Here is a 21497-nt window from a genome sequence, read left to right as displayed (position 1 = left end):
TGTCCTAACTCCCCGTGTCCTTACTCCCCGTGTCCTAACTCCCCGTGTCCTAACTCTCCCCGTGTCCTAACTCCCCCGTGTCCTAACTCCCCCCGTGTCCTAACTCCCCGTGTCCTTACTCCCCGTGTCCTAACTCCCCGTGTCCTAACTCCCCGTGTCCTTACTCCCCGTGTCCTAACTCCCCGTGTCCTAACTCTCCCCGTGTCCTAACTCCCCCCGTGTCCTAACTCCCCGTTTCCTAACTCCCCCGTGTCCTAACTCTCCCCGAGTCCTAACTCCCCCATGTCCTAACTCCCCCCGTGTCCTAACTCCCCCGTGTCCTAACTCTCCGCGTGTCCTAACTGCCCCCGTGTGCTAACTCCCCGTGTCCTAACTCTCCCCGTGTCCTAGGTCACCGTGTCCTAACTCCCCCGTGTCCTAACTCTCCCGTGTCCGAACTCTCCACGTGTCCTAACTCCCCTGTGTCCTAACTGCCCCTGTGTCCTAACACTCCCCGTGTCCTAACTCCCCGTGTCCTTACTCCCCGTGTCCTAACTCCCCGTGTCCTAAATCTCCCCGTGTCCTAACTCCCCCGTGTCCTAACTCCCCCCGTGTCCTAACACCCCGTGTCCGAACTCTCCCTGTGTCCTAACTCCCCCGTGTCCTAACTCTCCCCGTGTCCTAACTCTCCCCGTGTCCGAACTCTCCACGTGTCCTAACTCCCCTGTGTCCTAACGCTCCCCGTGCCCTAACTCCCCGTGTCCTAACTCTCCCCGTGTCCTAACTCCCCCCGTGTCCTAACTCCCCGTGTCCTAACTCCCCGTGTCCTAACTTCCCCCATGTCCTAACTCCCCCCGTGTCCTAACTCCCCGTGTCCGAACTCCCCGTGTCCTAACTCCCCCCGTGCCCTAAATCTCCCCGTGTCCAAACTCCCCCGTGTCCTAACTCCCCGTGTACTAACTCTCCCCGTGTCCTAACTCCCCCCGTGTCCTAACTTCCCGTGTGCTAACTCCCCGTGTCCTAACTCCCCCCGTGACCTAACTCCCCATGTCCTAACTCCCCCGTGTCCTAACTCCCCGTCTCCTAACGCCCCCCGTGTCCTAACTCCCCCCGTGACCTAACTCCCCATGTCCTAACTCCCCCGTGTCCTAACTCCCCGTCTCCTAACGCCCCCCCGTGTCCTAACTTCCCCCGTGTCCTAACTCCCCGTGTCCTAACTCTCCCCGTGTCCTAACACCCCGTGTCCTAAGTCTCCCCGTGTCCTAACTCCCCGTGTCCTACCTCTCCCCGTGTCCTAACTCCCCGTGTCCTAACTCCCCGTGTCCTAACTCCCCATGTCCTAACTCTCACCGTGTCCTAACTCCCCCCGTGTCCTAACTCCCCGTGTCCTAACTCCCCGTGTCCTAACTCTCCCCGTGTCCTAACTCCCCTGTGTCCTAACTCCCCGTGTCCTAACTCCCCATGTCCTAACTCTCCCCGTGTCCTAACTCCCCCCGTGTCCTAACTCCCCGTGTCCTTACTCCCCGTGTCCTAACTCCCCGTGTCCTAACTCTCCCCGTGTCCTAACTCCCCCCGTGTCCTAACTCCCCGTGCCCTAACACCCCCCGTGTCCTAACTCCCCTGTGTCCTAACTCCTCGTGTCCTAACTCTCCCCGTGTCCTAACTCCCCCGTGTCCTAACTCCCCGTGTCCTAACTCTCCCCGTGTCCTAACTCCCCCGTGTCCTACCTCCCCGTTTCCTAACTCCCCCGTGTCCTAACTCTCCCCGAGTCCTAACTCCCCCATGTCCTAACTCCCCCCGTGTCCTAACTCCCCCCATGTCCTAACTCTCCCCGTGTCCTAACTCCCCCCGTGTGCTAACTCCCCGTGTCCTAACTCTCCCCGTGTCCTAAGTCACCGTGTCCTAACTCCCCCGTGTCCTAACTCTCCCGTGTCCGAACTCTCCACGTGTCCTAACTCCCCTGTGTCCTAACTGCCCCTGTGTCCTAACACTCCCCGTGTCCTAACTCCCCGTGTCCTAACACCCCGTGTCCTAACTCTCCCCGTGTCCTAACTCCCCTGTGTCCTATCGCTCCCCGTGCCCTAACTCCTCGTGTCCTAACTCTCCCCCGTGTCCTAACTCCCCTGTGTCCTAACGCTCCCCGTGCCCTAACTCCCCGTGTCCTAACTCCCCGTGTCCTAACTCTCCCCGTGCCCTAACTCCCCGTGCCCTAACTCCCTGTGTCCTAACTCTCCCCGTGTCCTAACTCCCCCCGTGTCCTAACTCCCCGTGTCCTAACTCCCCGTGTCCTAACTTCCTCCATGTCCTAACTCCCCCCGTGTCCTAACTCCCCGTGTCCGAACTCCCTGTGTCCTAACTCCCCCCGTGTCCTAACTCCTCGTGTCCGAACTCCCCGTGCCCTAACTCTCCCCGTGTCCTAACTCCCCAATGTCCTAACTCCCCCCGTGTCTTAACTCCCCGTGTCCTAACTCCCCGTGTACTAACTCTCCCCGTGTCCTAACTCCCCCCGTGTCCTAACTTCCCGTGTCCTAACTCCCCATGTCCTAACTCCCCCCGTGTCCTAACTCCCCGTCTCCTAACGCCCCCCGTGTCCTAACTCCCCGTGTCCTAACACCCCGTGTCCTAACTCTCCCTGTGTCCTAACTCCCCCGTGTCCTAACTCTCCCCGTGTCCTAACTCTCCCGTGTCCGAACTCTCCACGTGTCCTAACTCCCCTGTGTCCTAACGCTCCCCGTGTCCTAACACCCCGTGTCCTAACTCTCCCCCGTGTCCTAACTCCCCCGTGTCCGAACTCTCCCCGTGTCTGAACTCTCCCCATGTCCTAACTCCCCGTGTCCTAACTCTCCCCGTGTCCTAACTCTCACCGTGTCCTAACTCCCCGTGTCCTACCTCCCCGTGCCCTAACTCCCCGTGTCCTAACTCCCCCCGTGTCCTAACTCCCCGTGTCCTAACTCCCCGTGTCCTAACTCCCCCCGTGTCCTAACTCCCCGTGTCCTAACTCCCCGTGTCCTAACTCTCCCCGTGTCCTACCTCCCCGTGTCCTAACACCCCGTGTTCTAACTCCCCGTGTCCTAACTCCCCCGTGTCCTAACTCCCCGTGTCCTAACTCTCCCCGTGTCCTAACTCCACCGTGTCCTAACTCCCCCGTGTTCTAACTCCCCGTGTCCAAACTCCCCGTGTTCTAACTCCCCGTGTCCTAACTCCCCGTGTTCTAACTCCCCGTGTCCTAACTCCCCCCGTGTCCTAACTCCCCGTGTCCTAACTCTCCCCGTGTCCTAACTCCCCCCGTGTCCTAACTCCCCCGTGTCCTAACTCCCCGTGTCCTAACTCTCCCCGTGTCCTAACTCCACCGTGTCCTAACTCTCCCCGTGTCCTAACTCCCCGTGTCCTAACTCTCCCCGTTTCTAACTCCCCGTGTCCGAACTCCCCCCGTGTCCTAACTCTCCCCGTGTCCTAACTCCCCCGTGTCCTACCTCCCCGTTTCCTAACTCCCCCGTGTCCTAACTCTCCCCGAGTCCTAACTCCCCCCGTGTCCTAACTCCCCCCATGTTCTAACTCTCCCCGTGTCCTAACTACCCCCGTGTCCTAACTCTCCCCGTGTCCTAACTGCCCCCGTGTGCTAACTCCCCGTGTCCTAACTCTCCCCGTGTCCTAACTCCCCCCGTGTCCTAACTCCCCGTGTCCTAACTCCTCGTGTCCTAACTCTCCCCGTGTCCTAACTCCCCCGTGTCCTAACTCCCCCGTGTCCTAACTCCCCGTGTCCTAACTCTCCCCGTGTCCTAACTCCCCCGTGTCCTAACTCCCCGTTTCCTAACTCCCCCGTGTCCTAACTCTCCCCGAGTCCTAACTCCCCCATGTCCTAACTCCCCCCGTGTCCTAACTCCCCCATGTCCTAACTCTCCCCGTGTCCTAACTCCCCCCGTGTGCTAACTCCCCGTGTCCTAACTCTCCCCGTGTCCTAAGTCACCGTGTCCTAACTCCCCCGTGTCCTAACTCTCCCGTGTCCGAACTCTCCACGTGTCCTAACTCCCCTGTGTCCTAACTGCCCCTGTGTCCTAACACTCCCCGTGTCCTAACTCCCCGTGTCCTAACACCCCGTGTCCTAACTCTCCCCGTGTCCTAACTCCCCTGTGTCCTATCGCTCCCCGTGCCCTAACTCCTCGTGTCCTAACTCTCCCCGTGTCCTAACTCCCCTGTGTCCTAACGCTCCCCGTGCCCTAACTCCCCGTGTCCTAACTCCCCGTGTCCTAACTCTCCCCGTGCCCTAACTCCCCGTGCCCTAACTCCCTGTGTCCTAACTCTCCCCGTGTCCTAACTCCCCCCGTGTCCTAACTCCCCGTGTCCTAACTCCCCGTGTCCTAACTTCCTCCATGTCCTAACTCCCCCCGTGTCCTAACTCCCCGTGTCCGAACTCCCCGTGTCCTAACTCCCCCCGTGTCCTAACTCCTCGTGTCCGAACTCCCCGTGCCCTAACTCTCCCCGTGTCCTAACTCCCCAATGTCCTAACTCCCCCCGTGTCTTAACTCCCCGTGTCCTAACTCCCCGTGTACTAACTCTCCCCGTGTCCTAACTCCCCCCGTGTCCTAACTTCCCATGTCCTAACTCCCCATGTCCTAACTCCCCCCGTGTCCTAACTCCCCGTCTCCTAACGCCCCCCGTGTCCTAACTCCCCGTGTCCTAACACCCCGTGTCCTAACTCTCCCTGTGTCCTAACTCCCCCGTGTCCTAACTCTCCCCGTGTCCTAACTCTCCCGTGTCCGAACTCTCCACGTGTCCTAACTCCCCTGTGTCCTAACGCTCCCCGTGCCCTAACACCCCGTGTCCTAACTCTCCCCGTGTCCTAACTCCCCCGTGTCCTAACTCCCCGTGTCCTAACTCCCCGTGTCCTAACTCCCCCCGTGTCCTAACTCCCCGTGTCCTAACTCCCCGTGTCCGAACTCTCCCCGTGTCCGAACTCTCCCCGTGTCCTAACTCCCCCGTGACCTAACTTCCCGTCTCCCTACGCCCCCCGTCTCCTAACTCCCCCGTGTCCAACTCCCCCGTGTCCTAACTCCCCGTGTCCGAACTCTCCCCGTGTCTGAACTCTCCCCATGTCCTAACTCCCCGTGTCCTAACTCTCCCCGTGTCCTAACTCTCACCGTGTCCTAACTCCCCGTGTCCTACCTCCCCGTGCCCTAACTCCCCGTGTCCTAACTCCCCCCGTGTCCTAACTCCCCGTGTCCTAACTCCCCGTGTCCTAACTCCCCCCGTGTCCTAACTCCCCGTGTCCTAACTCCCCGTGTCCTAACTCTCCCCGTGTCCTAACTCCCCGTGTCCTAACACCCCGTGTCCTAACTCCCCGTGTCCTAACTCCCCCGTGTCCTAACTCCCCGTGTCCTAACTCTCCCCGTGTCCTAACTCCACCGTGTCCTAACTCCCCCGTGTTCTAACTCCCCGTGTCCAAACTCCCCGTGTTCTAACTCCCCGTGTCCTAACTCCCCGTGTTCTAACTCCCCGTGTCCTAACTCCCCCCGTGTCCTAACTCCCCCGTGTCCTAACTCTCCCCGTGTCCTAACTCCCCCCGTGTCCTAACTCCCCCGTGTCCTAACTCCCCGTGTCCTAACTCTCCCCGTGTCCTAACTCTCACCGTGTCCTAACTCTCCCCGTGTCCTAACTCCCCGTGTCCTAACTCTCCCCGTTTCTAACTCCCCGTGTCCTAACTGCCCCCGTGTCCTAACTCTCCCCGTGTGCTAAGTCACCGTGTCCTAACTCCCCGTGTCCTAACTCTCCCCGTGTCCTAACTCACCCCGTGTCCTAACTCTCCCCATATCCAAACTCCCCGTGTCCTAACACCCCGTGTCCTAACTCCCCGTGTCCTAACTCTCCCCGTGTCCTAACTGCCCCCGTGTCCTAACTCTCCCGTGTCCTAACTCCCCCTGTGTCCTAACTCCCCCGTGTCCTAACTCCCCTGTGTCCTAACTCCCCGTGTCCTAACTCTCCCGTGTCCTAACTCAACCCGTGTCCGATCTCCCCCCGTGTCCTAACTCCCCCCGTGTCCTAACTCTCCCCGTGTCCTAACTCCTCGTGTTCTAACGCCCCCGTGTCCTAACTCCCCGTGTCCTAACTCTCTCCGTGTCCTAACACCCCGTGTCCTAACGCTCCCTGTGTCCTAACTCCCCGTGTCCTAACTCTCCCCCGTGTCCTAACTCCCCGTGTCCTACCTCTCCCCGTGTCCTAACTCTCCCCGTTTCTAACCCCCCCGTCATAACTCCCCGTGTCCTAACTCCCCGTGTCCTAACTCTCCCCGTGTCCTAACTCCCCGTGTCCTAACTCTCCCCGTGTCCTCACTCTCCCCGTTTCTCACTCCCCGTGTCCCAACTCTCCCCGTGTCCTAACTCCCCGTGTCCTAACTCTCCCCGTGTCCTAACTCCCCGTGTGCTAACTCCCCCGTGTCCTAACTCCCCCCGTGTCCTAACTCTCCCCGTGTCCTAACTCTCCCCGTTTCTATCTCCCCCGTGTCCTAACTCCCCCGTGTCCTAACTCCCCCCGTGTCCTAACTCCCCCGTGTCCTATCTCTCCACGTGTCCTAACTCCCCCGTGTCCTAACTCCCCGTGTCCTAACTCCCCCCGTGTCCTTACTCCCCGTGTGTCCCATTCTCCCCGTGTCCTCATTCCTCCCGCGACCTATTAAATCTCAGATACCTTCAGTGTAATCGAAAAGCTGAATGGCTTTCCCTTCCGTGTTCCCTGGGAATTAACCTCCTGGGGGTTTTCTGAAACTCTGGAATGTATTAATTAGCCTCCAGCTATAACTCTGTCAACAAGGTGCTGTGTTTTACTTCAGGGAGGGCACTGAGCACTGGAACCAGCCCTGGAAAAACCCAGCCAGGCAGGCAGGCAGCAGCCCTGGAGCAGGATAGTCCTCATGTTCACCTCAGCCCAGTGAACCTTCCCGAGTTATTTCCAGAACTAGAGTTCCTGTCTCTGAGCACAGGTTATCAGAGAGGTGAAGAGTCATTCCAGACTCAACACATCAACTTTTTCTCTCTCCAGATGCTGTCTAACGTGGAGTTTCTCCAGCATTCGCTGCGTTTGTAAGTTTCTCCCTGTTCAATCTGCCCAGAGCCTCATTATCTAGAAAATCTATCAGACTCTCTCTCGATCCTTTCCTCTCCAACATCTCCAAGGTTTCACCCGAACTGAAGGGAACCCTGTCATGTCAACCTCTCCTGCAATCGCGTTAAGTAATTCACACCCTTCCCAGGACACGGTGTCCCTTTCTGTTTTTGTGTGAATTGGGAATTTTTCGAGAGGAGACAGAGTTTAAGTTGTAGATTATGGATTAGCTTTCCATGTTTCGTTCTTGCTACTGGTTAAGAACATTTTGATCATGACAATTAGTTATCCGCTTGTTAATGGAAACCCTTTACCCTGAATGAGACGGTGAAACAGAATAATCCAATGATCGCTTTTATAAAGACTGCAGGAAGAGCCCAGTGATCCAACTCAGGGAGAGAGAACAAAAGGGAGAGAGTGTGTGTGAGATGAGAGAAGGTGAAGGAGAGAGTGGGATAGGGTGACAGTGCATGAGAGAGAGAGAGAGAGAGAGTGGGGGATAGAGAGAATGTGTGCGTGTGAATGAAGGTGTGAGGGGGCTGACAGAAAGTGAGAGGTGAGAGTGTTTGACAGAGAGAGTGAGCGTGAGTGGAAGGGAAGGAGAGAGAGAGAGAGAGGGGGAAGAGAAAAGGAGAGAGAGAGAGAGAAGAGATGGGGACGGGGGGAGGTGCTAGTATCTCCTTGTTGCTGAAAGCGGGCAGAGTGGTCTCTGGCTGTAGATACTGTGGGGCCATAGGAGTTGGCCACAAATCGGCATCAACAGAATCCTACCCACCCCGGCTCCCACCCCCCTGCCCTCACCCCCTGCACCTCACCCCCTGCCCTCACCCCCCTGCCCCTCAGCTCCCTGCCCCTCACCCCCTGCCCCTCACCCCGTGCCCCTCACCCCCCTGCCCTCACCCCCCTGCCCCTCAGCTCCCTGCCCCTCACCCCCTGCCCCTCACCCCCTGGCCCCTCATCCCGTGCCCCTCACCCCCCTGCCCCTCACCCCCTGCCTCTCACACCCTTGCCCCTCACCCCCCTGCCCTTACCCCCGCCCCTCAACCCCTGCCGCTCACCCCCTGCCCTCAGCCCCTCACCCTCTGCCCCTCACCCCCCTGCCCCTCACCCCCCTGCCCTTACCCCCTGCCCCTCACCCCCTGCCCCTCACCCCCTGCCCCTCACTCCCTGCCCTCAGCCCCCTGCCCCTCACTCCCTGCCCCTCACCCTCAGGCCCCTCACTCCCTGCCCCTCACCCTCCTGCCCCTCACCCCCTGCCCCTCAGCCCCCTGCCCCTCAGCCCCCTGTCCCTCACCCCCTGCCCTCACCCCCTGCCCCTCACTCCCTGCCCCTCACCCCCTGCCCCTCAGCCCCTGCCCTCAACCCCTGTCCCTCACCCCCCTGCCCCTCATTCCCTGCCCCTCACCTCCGTGCCCCTCACCCCCCTGCTCCTCACCCCCTGCCCCTCACCCCCCTGCCCCTCACCCCCTGTCCCTCACCCCCTGCCCCTCATCCCCTACCCTCACCCCCTGCCCTTCACCCCCCTGCCCCTCACCCCCCTGCCCCTCACCCCCTGCCCCTCAGCCCCCTGCCCCTCACCCCACTGTCCCTCACCCCCTGCCCCTCACCCCCTGCCCTCACCCCCTGCCCCTCACCCCCTGCCCCTCACCCCCCTGCACCTCACCCCCTGCCCCTCACCCCTCTGCCCCTCACCCCCTGTCCCTCACCCCCTGCCCCTCATCCCCTGCCCTCACCCCCTGCCCCTCACCCCCCTGCCCCTCACCCCCTGCCCCTCACCCCCTGCCCCTCAGCCCCCTGCCCCTCACCCCCGTCCCTCACCCCCTGCCCCTCATCCCCTGCCCTCACCCCCTGCCCCTCACCCCCTGCCCCTCACTCCCTGCCCCTCACCCCCTGCCCCTCACCCCCTGCCCTCACCCCCTGCCCCTCACCCCTCTGCCCCTCACCCCCTGCCCCTCACCCCCCTGTCCCTCACCCCCTGCCCCTCACCCCCCTGCCCCTCACCCCCTGCCCCTCACCCCCTGCCCCTCACCTCCCTGCCCCTCACCCCCTGCCCCTCACCCCCTGCCCTCACCTCCCTGCCCCTCACCCCCCTGCCCTCACCTCCCTGCCCCTCACCTCCCTGCCCCTCACCCCCCTGCCCCTCACCCCCCTGCCCCTCACCCCCCTGTCCGGCCTCTGCTCCAAGGACATGCCAAGCCTGAGGTCAGGATTCTGATCCGCTTCCTACTTACCCCAGACCAGGCAGATTGCCGCATACAGGAGGCCTCTCTTCATCAGCTCCATCATTTCCTGCAACACACACAGAGAGAGAGAGAGAGAGAGCTCCTCAATGAGAAACACAACAGCCGTCCCTGCAGCAAAGGATACACTGCCTGCAAATACCGACACACTCTTTGATCCAGCAAGTCACCCCAAATCCATCAGGTTCCTGTGACCAGGTCCTTCTAACCCCCCTCAGGCAATCCAGCCACAATCCAAGGTCTCATCTGCTGACTTGTCTTGGGGACGGTATTTTTAGCTGAGAGCTGCGGCCACACAATCCTCTCTCACCCTCTCAGTCAAAGAGATCGGATTCTGTTTACCAAAGCTCTCAGCTCGACAAAATGACTACTGCAGTGAGAGAGCGTTGGGGGTTGGGGGTGGAGGAGGGAGAGAAGGAAAGAGACAGAGATAGAGAGGAAGGGGAGACAGAGAGAGACTCGGTGTTAGGGAGAGAGAGTGAGGTATAGAGGCTTGGTGTCAGGGAAGAGAAAGACAGGGAGAGAGGGAAGCAAGGGAGGAGAGAAGGAGAGAGAGAAAAGACAGAGAGGAGAAGGGAAAAAGAGAGGGAGGCTGGGTGTCAGGGAGACAGGATGGAGAGAGAGAGAGAGAGAGAGGGACGAAGAGGAGAGTGAGGGGGAGAGAGAGACAGAGGCTTGGTGTTAGGGAGGAGAGAGAGGAGAGACGGAAAGAGGGAGAGAGGGAGAGAGGGGGGAAGGAGAGGGGGGGGGAGGTAGAGAGAGAGAGAGAGGGGGTAGAGATAGAGGCTTGTGTCAGAGGGGAGAGAGAGAGGGAGGAGTGAGAGCATGAGCACAAAAACAGACCTGTCAGTCCAACCCATCCATGCCGACCAGATATCCCTAAATTAATAAAGTCCCATTTGCCAGCATTTGGCCCATCTCCCTCTAAACCCTTTCTATTCATGTCCCCATCCAGATGCCTTTTAAATGGTGTCATTGTACCAGCCTCCACCACATCCTCTGGCAGCTCATTCCATTAATGCACACCCTCTGTGAGAAAAAGTAGCCCTGTAGATCTCTTTTATATCTTTCCCCTCTCGCCCTAAACCTATGCCCTCTAGTTCTGGACTCCCCCACCCCAGGGAAAAGACCTTGTCTATTTACCCTATCCATGTCCCTCATGATTTTGTAAACCTCTATAAGGTCACCCCTCAGCCTCCGATGCTCCAGGGAAAACAGCCCCAGCCTGTTCAGCCTCTCCCTATAGCTCAAATCCTCCAACCCTGGCAACATCCTTGTAAATCTTTCCTCAAGCCTTTCAAGTTTCACAACATCTTTCCAATAGGAAGGAGACCAGAATTGTACACAATATTCCAAAAGTGGCCGAACTAATATCCTGTACAGCCACAACATGACCCCCCAACTCCTGTACTCAATACTGTGAACAATAAAGCATTCTTCACTATCCTATCGATCTGCGACTCCACTTTCAAGGAGCTATGAACATGCGCTTCAAGGTCTCTTTGTTCAGCAACACTCCCCAGGACCTTACCATGAAGTGTATAAGTCCTGGCCTGATTTGCCTTTCCAAAATGCAGCACCTTGTATTTATCTAAATTAAATTCCATCTGCCACTCCTCAGCCCATTGGCCCATCTGATCAAGATCCCGATGTACTCTGAGGTCACCATCTTTGCTGTCCACTACACCTCCAATTTTGGTGTCATCTGCAAACTTGAAAGGGAGAGGGGGGAGGAAGAAGAGATGGAGATTGGATGTCAGAATGGGGAGAAAGTAGTAGAGAGAGAAAGAGAGAAGCTCAGTGTCACAGAGAGAGAGGTTCTGAATGACTTGGATTTGCATGAGATAGATTGGGGGTTCTGAATGATCGAGTGAAAGAGGGATTTAGATTAGAGAGAGAGGACCTCTAATGATTGAATTAGAGAGGAAATCTTAGGGTCATAGAGATCCACAGCACAGAAAAGGGCCCTTCAGCCTATCAAGTCTATGCTAATCAAAGACAGCCACCTATCTATTCCAATCCCATTTTCCAACACTTGTCCATGGCCTTGTATTCCTTGGCATCACAGGTTTACATCTAAATATTTCTGAGAGTTCCCATCTTTCCCACCTTTATGAGATTCCCACCATCCTCTCCACACACCTCTTCAAAAACGTCCCCTTCCCTTAAATCTGTGGCCCTGTCATTGTTCTCTCCATTAGGTGGAAAGTTTCTTCCTCTCCACCCTGTCTATGCCCCCTCCTCCTCGTAACTTCATCTCAGTTATATCTGCTGTCAACCTCCTCTGCTTCAAGGAACATAATCCTAATCTGACCAATTTCACTTGATAACTCTCCAGCCTTGGTAACACACTGGTAAATCTCCTCTGTAACTGCTCCAGTGTCATCACATCCCTTGTATAATGTAGATTCCACAATCTTCTCAGGCTCTGAGTGATGTGGGCTGTGAGGGAATAGTGTGGCAGAACAAGGCAGAATCCCAGCAGCCTCACCTCCGCATTGGGAGCAGCTCATTGTACATTTTTATGAACATGACATGAGACATGTTGAATTAAACTCACCTGATTCATATATTCCTCATGAAGGGCTTTTGCCTGAAACGTCAATTTTCCTGCTCCTTGGATGCTGCCTGACCTGCTGTGCTTTTCCAGCACCACTCTGATCTAGACTCATTCATATACAGCCTGCAGTTTTATCAAATAGGTTGCACACTGGAGAAACTTGAAAAGGAAACCAAAGAAAGGGCAGCGGGTGAGTTTAGCTCACCATTGATTCTGAACAATCTCCAAGTTGGACAATGTGCACTAACACCCAAGGGCACATTGTATCCCATATCCCCAAACACTGGCATTTGACATGTGCCATCGAGGAACCCTCATGGCACACCCTGATCTACTTACAGGATGTTTCTGCACATCATTGTTGTACCCTAGGCTGCACCTGTAACTCTCATTGTAATGCTGGAGCACGGACACTGTGTGATCAGGAACGCACCTTCAGCTCATTGACTGCAGCAGGCTGCCGTGTGGTCCATCAACTCACCGTCATTGCACTCACTCATCTGTTTCAGAACTTTGAGAAACATTCTGTCTCCACAGAAACCACAGACTTGCTGAGTTTCTCCAGCAATTTTGGTTTTGGCTTGTTTCAGATTTCTGGCATCTGCAGTTCTTTGTTTGATTATAGGGATATGAGGGATAGTTAATAAGATGCGTTTGATCTAACAGGGCTCATGGTGAGAAATCTTCTAAAAAATTTGACATGACTTTTAAAAAAATGAGGGATGGAGAGAGAGAGAGAGAGAGAGAGATAGGGATAGGAAGAGAGAGAGTGAGAGCGAGAGAGAGCAAGAGAGAGAGAGAGAGACACACACACACACACACAGACACACACACACACACACACACACACACACACACACACACACACACACACACACACACACACACACACACTGGCTCAGTGTTTAGCACTGCTGCCTCACAGCGTCAGAGATCCGAGTTCAATTCCTGCCTCAGGCAACTGTCTGTGCAGAGTTTGTACATTCTCCCCGTGTCTGCGTGGGTTTCCTCTGGGTGCTCTGGTTTCCTCCCACAATCCAAAAGTGTGCAGGTTAGGGTGAACTGGCCGTGCTAAATTGCTCGTAGTGTTAGGTGAAAGGGTAAATATAAGGGAATGGGTCTGGGTGGGTTGCTCTTCAGAGGGTCGGTGTGGACTTGTTGGGCCGAAGGGCCTGTTTCCACACTGTAGGGAATCTAATCTAAGAGAAAGTGAGAGACATTGTGAGAAACAAGCTAATGAATTGAGGGTGGTTATGACAGAATCTACTCAGAGACCAGTTTCCATAAAGCAACCTCTATTACAAAAGAGAGTAATTTGCATATTGAATCATGGCACATCGCAGCATTGAGGGAGGCTAGTCAGACCATCAATTATGTGCTGGCTCTTTGAAAGAATTTGCCCCACTCCATCCTCTGCATCTTTCCCAGATTGTCCAATAATGTTTCTTCTTTTAAATATTCCTGTTGATTGTGTTTCCACCAGCCTTTCAGGCAACCCATCCCCCATCACAGCAGGTGGCTACATCAGTTAAGTTTTCCCATGCACTTGTAGTTCATTTCATCAGTTGCTGTGGCCCCTAGCTGCAAAACATTGGCTCCTCCTTGACTATGTTATTGTCAGAGCAAGAGATCAGAAAGACATTAGAATCAGCTGGCGCCATGGAACAGGAGCCATCGCCTGCTGGACAGACCATCGCCTGCTGGACAGGCCATCGACTGCTGGACAGACCATCGACTGCTGGACAGGCCATCGCCTGCTGGACAGACCATCGCCTGCTGGACAGACCATCACCTGATCTGAGCCAGCCCTGTCATAGCAAGGACACAAGGAGTTCAATACTGAGGCACTCACAGACCTGAAAAACAGAGCCTCATATAACCAGCTCCTCCCCACAAACCAACTCACTCTCAGGAACACCAAGTCGCAGGATTCCCACAGCCTCTGGTCCACCCTCAAGGTCAGCATCATCAATGCTCCAAAAAACTTGGTCAGTCACTTAACCAGGGAACACCAAGATTGGTTTGTCAAGAATGATCAGGAGATCCAAGAACTGATGAACCAGAAACATGTGGTATTTCTGATTGAAAAACAGCAACCACACTCAGAGAAAAAGCCACCTTAAGGGCATAAGAGTAACTAGTGAGGAAATAGGGCTCCTTAAAGATCAGCAAGGTGGCTGTCTATATGCAGAATCACAGGAGATGGGTCAGATACTAAATAAATATTTTACATCAGTATTTACTGTGGAGAAGGACAAGGAAGCGAGGGAACTTGGGGAAATAAATAGTGATATCTTGAAAAGAGTTCATATTACAGAAGAGGAGGTGCTGGAGGTCGTAATAAGCTGAAAGGGACTGATCATGTGTTTCTCAGGACTCTGTGGGAACCTAAGCAAGTGACTGCTGGGCCTCTAGCTGAAATATTTGCATCACTGATATAGCGACAGGTGAGGAGCTGGAAGACTGGAGGTTGGCTAATGTGGTGCCAATATTTAAGAAAGGCTGTAAGAAAAAGTCAGGGAACTATGGACTGGTGAGCCTTACATGATGTGTAAGTTAATAGAGTTGCAGAGTCATAGAGATGTACAGCATGGAAACAGAACGTTTGGTCCAATTCGTCCAAGCTGACTAGATATCCAAACCGAATTTGTTCCCATTCACCAACACTTAGCCCATATCCCTCTAAACCCTTCCTATTCAATACAAGTAAATCCGTCAGGATTCCCTTCAACAACTTGCCCACCACCGATGTCAGGCTCACCGGTCTATAGTTCCCTGGCTTTTCCTTACAACCTTTCTTAAATAGTTGTTGGAGAGGGACAGGATTTACATGCATTTGGAAAGGCAAGGATTGATCAGGGATAGTCAACATGGCTTTGCGTGGTGGTGGTGGGGGGGGAGGGGGAGGGAATCATTTCACACTAATTTGATTGAGTTTTTTGAAGGCGTGACAAAGAAGATTGATGAAGGCAGAGCGGTAGATGTTGTCTACACGGACTTCAGCAAAGTGCTTGACAAGGTTTGCATAGTAGACTGGTTAGTAAGTTTAGATCACATGGGACCTTGGAGAGCGAGCCAGTTGGATACAAAATTGGTGTGAAAGTCAGAGACAGAGGGTGGGGATGGAGGATTGTTTCTCAGACTGGAGGCCTGTGACTGGTGGTGTGCTACAAGGATCGGTGCTGGGCCCACTATTTGTCATTTGTATGAATGAGAATGAGTACAGCAGGCATGGTTAGTAAGGTTTGAAGGTGACACCAAACTGGGTGGACAGTGAAGAAGATTATCTCAGAGTACAAAGAGTTTTTGATAGATAGGCCAATGGGCTGAGGAGTGGAACATAGAGTTTAGAGTTGCATTCAGGTAAGGCAAAACAGGGCAGGGCTCACACAATTAATGGAAGGGCCATGGGGAGGGTTGCTGAACAGACATCTGCTGAACAGGTTCATAGTTCCTTGAAAGTAGAATCGCAGGTAGACAGGGTGATGAAGACTGCATTTGGTATGCTTGCCTTCATTGGTCATAACCCAATGTAGAGGAATACAGGAGTTAGGATGTCAGAACATTGGTGAAGCCTCTTTTGGAATACTATGTACAATTCTGATCTCCCTTCCAAAGGAAGGATGTTGTTAATTTTGAGAAAGTACAAAAAAGATTTACAAGGATGTTTCCAGGACTGAACTGTTTGAGTTTTAGGGAGAAGTTGAATAGGCTGGGGTTATTTTTCTTGAAGCATTGGAGGCTGAGGGGTGACCCTAAAAAGTTTATAATATCATGACGGGCATGTATAGGGTGAATAGACAAGGTCTTTTCCCAGGGTGGAAGAGTCCAAAACTAGAGGACGTAGGTTTTAGGTGAAAGTGAAAAGATTTAAAGAGGACCCTGAGGAACAACTTTTTCATATAGAGGGTGGTGCGTGTGTGGAACGAGCTGCATTAATGGAGGCTGGTACAATGACACCATTTAAAAGGCATCTGGATGGGGACATGAATAGGAAGGGTTTAGAGGGAGATGGGCCAAGTGCTGGCAAATGGAACTAGATTAATTTAGGATATCTGGCCAGCATGGATGAGTTGGACAAAAAGACTTGTTTCCATGCTCATGATTCTATGCCCCAGTATCTTTCTGTGTTTTATTTAAAGGAAATGGGCAAATCCCCTTTAAAGGAGAAAGTGAGGACTGCAGATGCTGGAGATCAGAGTCGAGAGTATGTTGCTGGAAAAGCACAGCAGGTCAGGCAGCATCCAAGGAGCAGGAGAATCGATGTTTCGGGCATGAGCCCTTCTTCAGGAATGAATGCATTCCTAATGAAGGGCTTATGCCCCAAACTTTGATTCTCCTGCTCCTTGGATGCTGCCTGACGTGCTGTGCTTTTCCATTGTCACACATAAATCCTTTTCAATTCAAGGATTTTTAATCCCAAACAGACCCCCAGTTTGTTATGAACCCAGCTAATGGTAACATCAGGTAAGTCAAATTCCAGAACAAAACCTGGCTTGATCTGCCATAAGTTTTTATTTCCTTCTGTATGACAGAGACTAGTCACTGACAACCTCTTGTGAATATTTTCATTACACTTTCAACAAATGAACGTTAAAAAACACACAAAAAACATAGACTTTAGACTGGAACTATTGGAAACATTTTATTATAAATATCTGAAAAGTTTATTCTTTTTAATTCCAGCAATACCTTGACAAATACTCAAACTCTGAAAAGCCACTCTTATTTTCACAAATTGCTGAATATCCAATGGAATCTATTTTCTGCAGCTAATGTCTTTTCCCTAGGCCCTTCAAACAAACTGATAACTCAACTCAGTTATGCTGAACATGGATTTCCTGAACTCATGTTTTGTTTACAGCCTAATGGGACATCCTCCTTGATGACACCTATTACTCTGCTTCCTCTCATCAATTTCTGCACGTCTCAAGACTTCTCCCCAGACCTGACAGTTTGGAGACAGATAAATGCAGCACTTCTGTGAAAATGGATTTCTTCCATCTGCATGAGTCTCTGGCTCTTTCTCTCTGTTTCATTGTCTCTGTTGGATACAAAACTCAAATCAGCAAACATCTGAACAATTTTGAGAGGCATGGTGGCTCAGTGGTTAGCACCTGCTGCCTCATGGCACCAAGGATCTCGAGCTTGATTCCACCCTTGGGTGACAGATCTGGTGACTGTGTGGAGTTTGCACATTCTCCCCATGTCTCCGGGTGCTCCGGTTTCCTCCCACAGTCCAAAGATGTGAAGGCTTGGTTGATTGGCCATGTTAAATTGCTCTCAGCATCCAGGGATGTGCACGCTAGCCATGGGAAATGCAGGGTTACTGGGAGAGGGAGGGTGATGTGGGTCTGGGTGGGATTCTCTTTGGAAGGTTGATATGGATTTGATTAACTGAATGGCCTGCTTCCACACTGTAATGATTCTAATTATTTCCCCAGGTTTCTTGCTGCTCAATTAGCTGAAATCACATGATTTCTTGTTAATGCTATGTCCAACTTAATGGTCAAAGGAAGGAAAGATTAGATCTTCATAGAACAGAAAACTAAAAATCCATTTCTCTCCTATTTAAAACTCCGCTTCTCAAATACTAGTAATGATGTAACGCAAACCTTGTTAAAATAAGAAGGTGAAAGGTGTTATTAGATATAAAACGATCTATGATGAATGAGGAATTGTGCATTTTCATAATGCCACATGTGGATATGATAGGGTATGGCTGGTTCTGGTCATGTCAAACACATCTTTGTTACCTCAGCATTCAAGGTGAATGTATTTTTTTAAGGTTGCTCCCCAATTAATACATGCTTTATCTTTGTTGTTGTTTTTGAATTCTGTGAAAGTAGAAGCTGTCAGTTGCTAAAGCTGGTTATTGTCTTTCACAGGGTCTCATCATAAACCTCGTGAGGCTCTGGGAAGTGTGTGCTCACATTCAGAGTGGAACACAGCTGCTCCAGGTTTACAGTAACCTCCCAGCGGGTTACGAATGCTGATCGATATTTAAGGTTATGTGAAAGTAGATGAAAAAAATAGAATTATTTGGCTGTTTCCTGATTGAACATGGTTGTGTGATTTCTCGGAATGGTATTAAACTGTAGTGATCTGTGACCGACCTGTTAATTACTAAAGACAAAAATCTAATGTGTGCTGTAAGTTATCTGATGTTTATATGGGTGTTTTTTATAGACTTCTGAAAATTTCCACAGATGTAGTAGAAAGGATTGCAAAGATGATTCTGGACAGGAGTGAAAGTAACAGGGTAATTGTTATGGGGGCTTTAACTTTCCTAATTTTGACCAGAAATGCTATAGTTTGAGTACCTTAGATGGGTTAGTTTTTGTCCAATGTGTCCAATGTGGGTTTCCTGGCTAACAAGGGGCGGTGTCACATTTGATTTGGAACTGGGAAATGAACCAGGCCAGGTGTAGATTTGGAGGTAGGTGACTACTTTGGTGATAGTGACTACAATTCAGTTAGGTTTACTTTAGCAATGGAAATGGACAGTTATATACCACAGGGCAAGAGTTATAGCTGGGGCAAGGCAATTATGATGCGATTACGCAAGATTTAGGATGCATAGGATGGGGAAAGAAACAGCAGGGAATGAGCATAATTAAAATGTGGAGCTGATTCAAGGAACTGGTACTGCGTGTCCTTGATAAGTATATACCTGTCAGGCAGGGAGGGAGTGGTTGAACAAAGGGAGCTGTGGCTTACTAAGGAAGTTGAAGTTCTTGTCAAGAGAAGAAGGAGGCTTTTGTAAAGATGAGATGTGAAGGCTCAGTTAGGGCGCTTGAGTGTTACAATTTAGCCAGGAAGGACCTAAAGAGAAAGCTAAGAAGAGCAAGGAAGGGACATGAAAAGTCTTTGGCAGGTAGGTTCAGGGAAAACCCTAAAGATTTCTATAGGTAGGTCAGGAATAAAAGAATGACTAAAGTAAGACTAGGGCTTGTCAAGGCCAGTAGTGGAAAGTTGTGCATTGAGACCAAAGAGATAGGAGAGGTGCTAAATGTACATTTTTCATTAGTATTCACACTGAAAAAGACATTGTTGAAGAGAGTACTGAGATACAGGCTATTAGACGAGATGGAATTGAAGTTCATAAGGACGAGGTGTTGGCAACTCTGGAGAGTGTGAAAATAGATAAATCCCCTGGGCCAGATGGGATTTATCCTCGGCTTCTTTGGGAAGCCAGGGAGGAGATTGCAGAGCCTTTGGCTTTGATCTTTATGTTGTCATTGTCTACAGGAATAGTGCCAGAAGACTGGAGGATAACAAATGTTGTTCAAGAAGGGGAGTAGGGACAACGCTGGTAAGTATAGACCAGTGAGCATTACTTCGGTTGTGGGTAATGTGTTGGAAAGGATCATATGAAATAGAATTTATAATTATCTAGAAAAGAATAATTTGATTAAGGAGAGTCAACACAGTTTTGGGAAGGGTAGGTCATGCCTCACAAACCTTACTGAGTTCTTTGAGAAGGTGACCAAACAGGTGAATGAGGGTAAAACGGTTGATGTGGTGTGTATGGATTTCTGTAAGGTGTTTGATAAGCTTCCCCACGATAGGCTATTGCACAAAATATTAAGGCATTGAGGGTTATTTAGTGGTTTGGATCAGAGATTAGTTAGCTGAAAGAAGGCAGAGGGTGGTGGTTGATGGGAAATTTTCATCCTGGAGTTCAGTTACTAATGGTGTACTGCAAGGATCTGTTTTGGGGCCTCTACTGTTTTTCATTTTTACAAATGACCTCAATGAGGGCGTAGAAGGATGGGTTAATAAATGTACAGATTACACTAAGGTCGGTGGAGTTGTGGATAGTATGAAGGGTGTTGAAGGTTACAGAGGAACATAGATAAGTTGCAAAGCTGGGCTAAGAGGTGGCAAATGGAGTTTAATCTGGAAAGGTGTGAGGTGACTCACTTTGGAAGGAGTAGCAAGAATACAGAGTAGTGTGGATGAGAGAGATCTTGATGTCCATGAAAGTTGCCACTCAGGTTGAGAGCGTTGTTAAGAAGGCGTTAAACCTTTATTGGTCGAGACAGCCATGAAGTCATGTTGCAGCTGTACAAACCTGTGGTGCAGCAGCACTTGGAATGTTCTAGATGCTGCATTCTAGGAAGTTTTGGAAATGGTGCAGAGGAGATTTACGAGGATGGTATGGAGGGAAGGTTTTATAAGGAAAGGCTGAGGGACTTGAAGCTGTTTTCATTAGAGAGAAAATGTTTTAGAGTTGATTAATAGAGGATTGGCTAGGGGGGAGAGTGAGAGCCTTTTTCCTTGGATGGTGATGGTTAGCACGCGGGGACATAGCTTTAAATTGAGAGGTGATAGATATAGGACAAATGTCAGAGGGAGTTTCTTTACTGAGAGAGTAGTAGAGGTGTGGAACGCCCTGCCTGCAACAGTAGTAGACTCGCCAACTTTAAGGGTATTTAAATAAGCATTGGATAAACATATGGATGATGATGAAATAGTGTAGGATAGGTGGGATTAGTTCCACAGTCGCGCAATATCAAGGGCCGAAGAGCCTGTACTGCTCTGTATTGTTCCATGTTCTATGTTCAGGTGGTTTTGTGGAGCAGACATGCAGTTTAAGGAGATAAGAAATGGGTAGTTAGTCATAATTCTGAAAAATAAAATCTAGCTTTGACAGGAAAAGAGGCCAATGTTAAATGCTGACTATTTATGGAGTTCATTTAGCTAAGTGTGAAGTCATTCACTTTGGTAGGAGTAACAAGAAGATGGATTACTGGGCTAATGGTAGGCTACTTGGTAGTGTGGATGAGCAGAGGGATCTTGGTGTCCATGTACACAGATCTCTGAAAGTTGCCACCCAGGTAAATAGTGCTGTGAGGAAGGCATATGGTGTACTGGGCTTTATTGGTAGAGGAATTGAGTTCCGGAGTCCTGAGGTCATGTAGCAGTTGTATAAGACTCTGGTGTGGCCTCATCTGGAGTATTGTGTGCAGTTTTGGTCGCCATACTATAGGAAGGATGTGGAGGCACTGGAACGGGTGCAGAGGAGGTTTACCAGGATGTTGCCTGGCATGGTAGGAAGATTATATGAGGAAAGGCTGAGGCACTTGGGGCTGTTCTCATTGGAGAAAAGAAGGTTTAGGGGAGATTTGATAGAGGTGTACAAGATGATTAGGGGTTTAGATAGAGTTGACAGTGAGAACCTTTTTCCGCTAATAGAGTCAGCTGTTACTAGGGGACACAGCTTTAAATTAAGGGGTGGTAGGTATAGGACAGATGTTCGGGGTAGATTCTTTACTCAGCCAGTCGTGAGTTCATGGAATGCCCTGCCAGTAGCAGTGGTGAACTCTCCCTCTTTATGGTCATTCAAGCGGACATTGGATAAGCATATGGAGGTTATTGGGCTAGTTTAGGCTAGGTAGGCTTCGGTCGGCGCAACATCGAAGGCCGAAGGGCCTATACTGCGCTGTATTTTTCTATGTTCTATGTTCTATGATCCTCTCTGCTCTTAAATATTCTCTTATGCAGTTCCAAAGCTCAGCAAGTAAACTCTCCAAGGACTGTTGTCTCTCCTGAAACTTTGTCCATCAGGTAGTGGTACCAGTCACATAGAGTAAGGAGACAGTGCAAGTAACATTAGG

The 21497-nt window shown here is 51.5% G+C and overlaps 1 protein-coding gene across 5 annotated transcripts in view; it reads right to left on the bottom strand.

Moving 5' to 3' along the window:
- The window catches only part of LOC132808765 (sodium channel subunit beta-1-like), a 73316-nt gene extending 63270 nt beyond the window's left edge, over positions 1 to 10046 (bottom strand). The window contains exons 1-2 of one of the 5 annotated variants that reach the window (XM_060822210.1): positions 9457 to 10046; positions 9306 to 9363 (exon numbers count right to left, since the gene is read on the bottom strand). In XM_060822210.1, the coding sequence (XP_060678193.1) occupies positions 9306 to 9360 (55 nt within the window). In that variant the 5' untranslated portion in view covers positions 9361 to 9363; positions 9457 to 10046. The remainder of the gene's footprint in view (positions 1 to 9305; positions 9364 to 9456) is intronic. The other 4 variants (XM_060822212.1, XM_060822213.1, XM_060822211.1 and 1 more) reach the window with 4 other exon arrangements.
- Positions 10047 to 21497: the final 11451 nt, after the last annotated feature.

This window comes from Hemiscyllium ocellatum (assembly GCF_020745735.1).
Source record: "Hemiscyllium ocellatum isolate sHemOce1 chromosome 38 unlocalized genomic scaffold, sHemOce1.pat.X.cur. SUPER_38_unloc_4, whole genome shotgun sequence".
Lineage (NCBI taxonomy): Eukaryota > Metazoa > Chordata > Chondrichthyes > Orectolobiformes > Hemiscylliidae > Hemiscyllium > Hemiscyllium ocellatum.
Note: the sequence above shows the minus strand (reverse complement) of the source record. Positions and strands in the feature narration are given on the sequence as shown.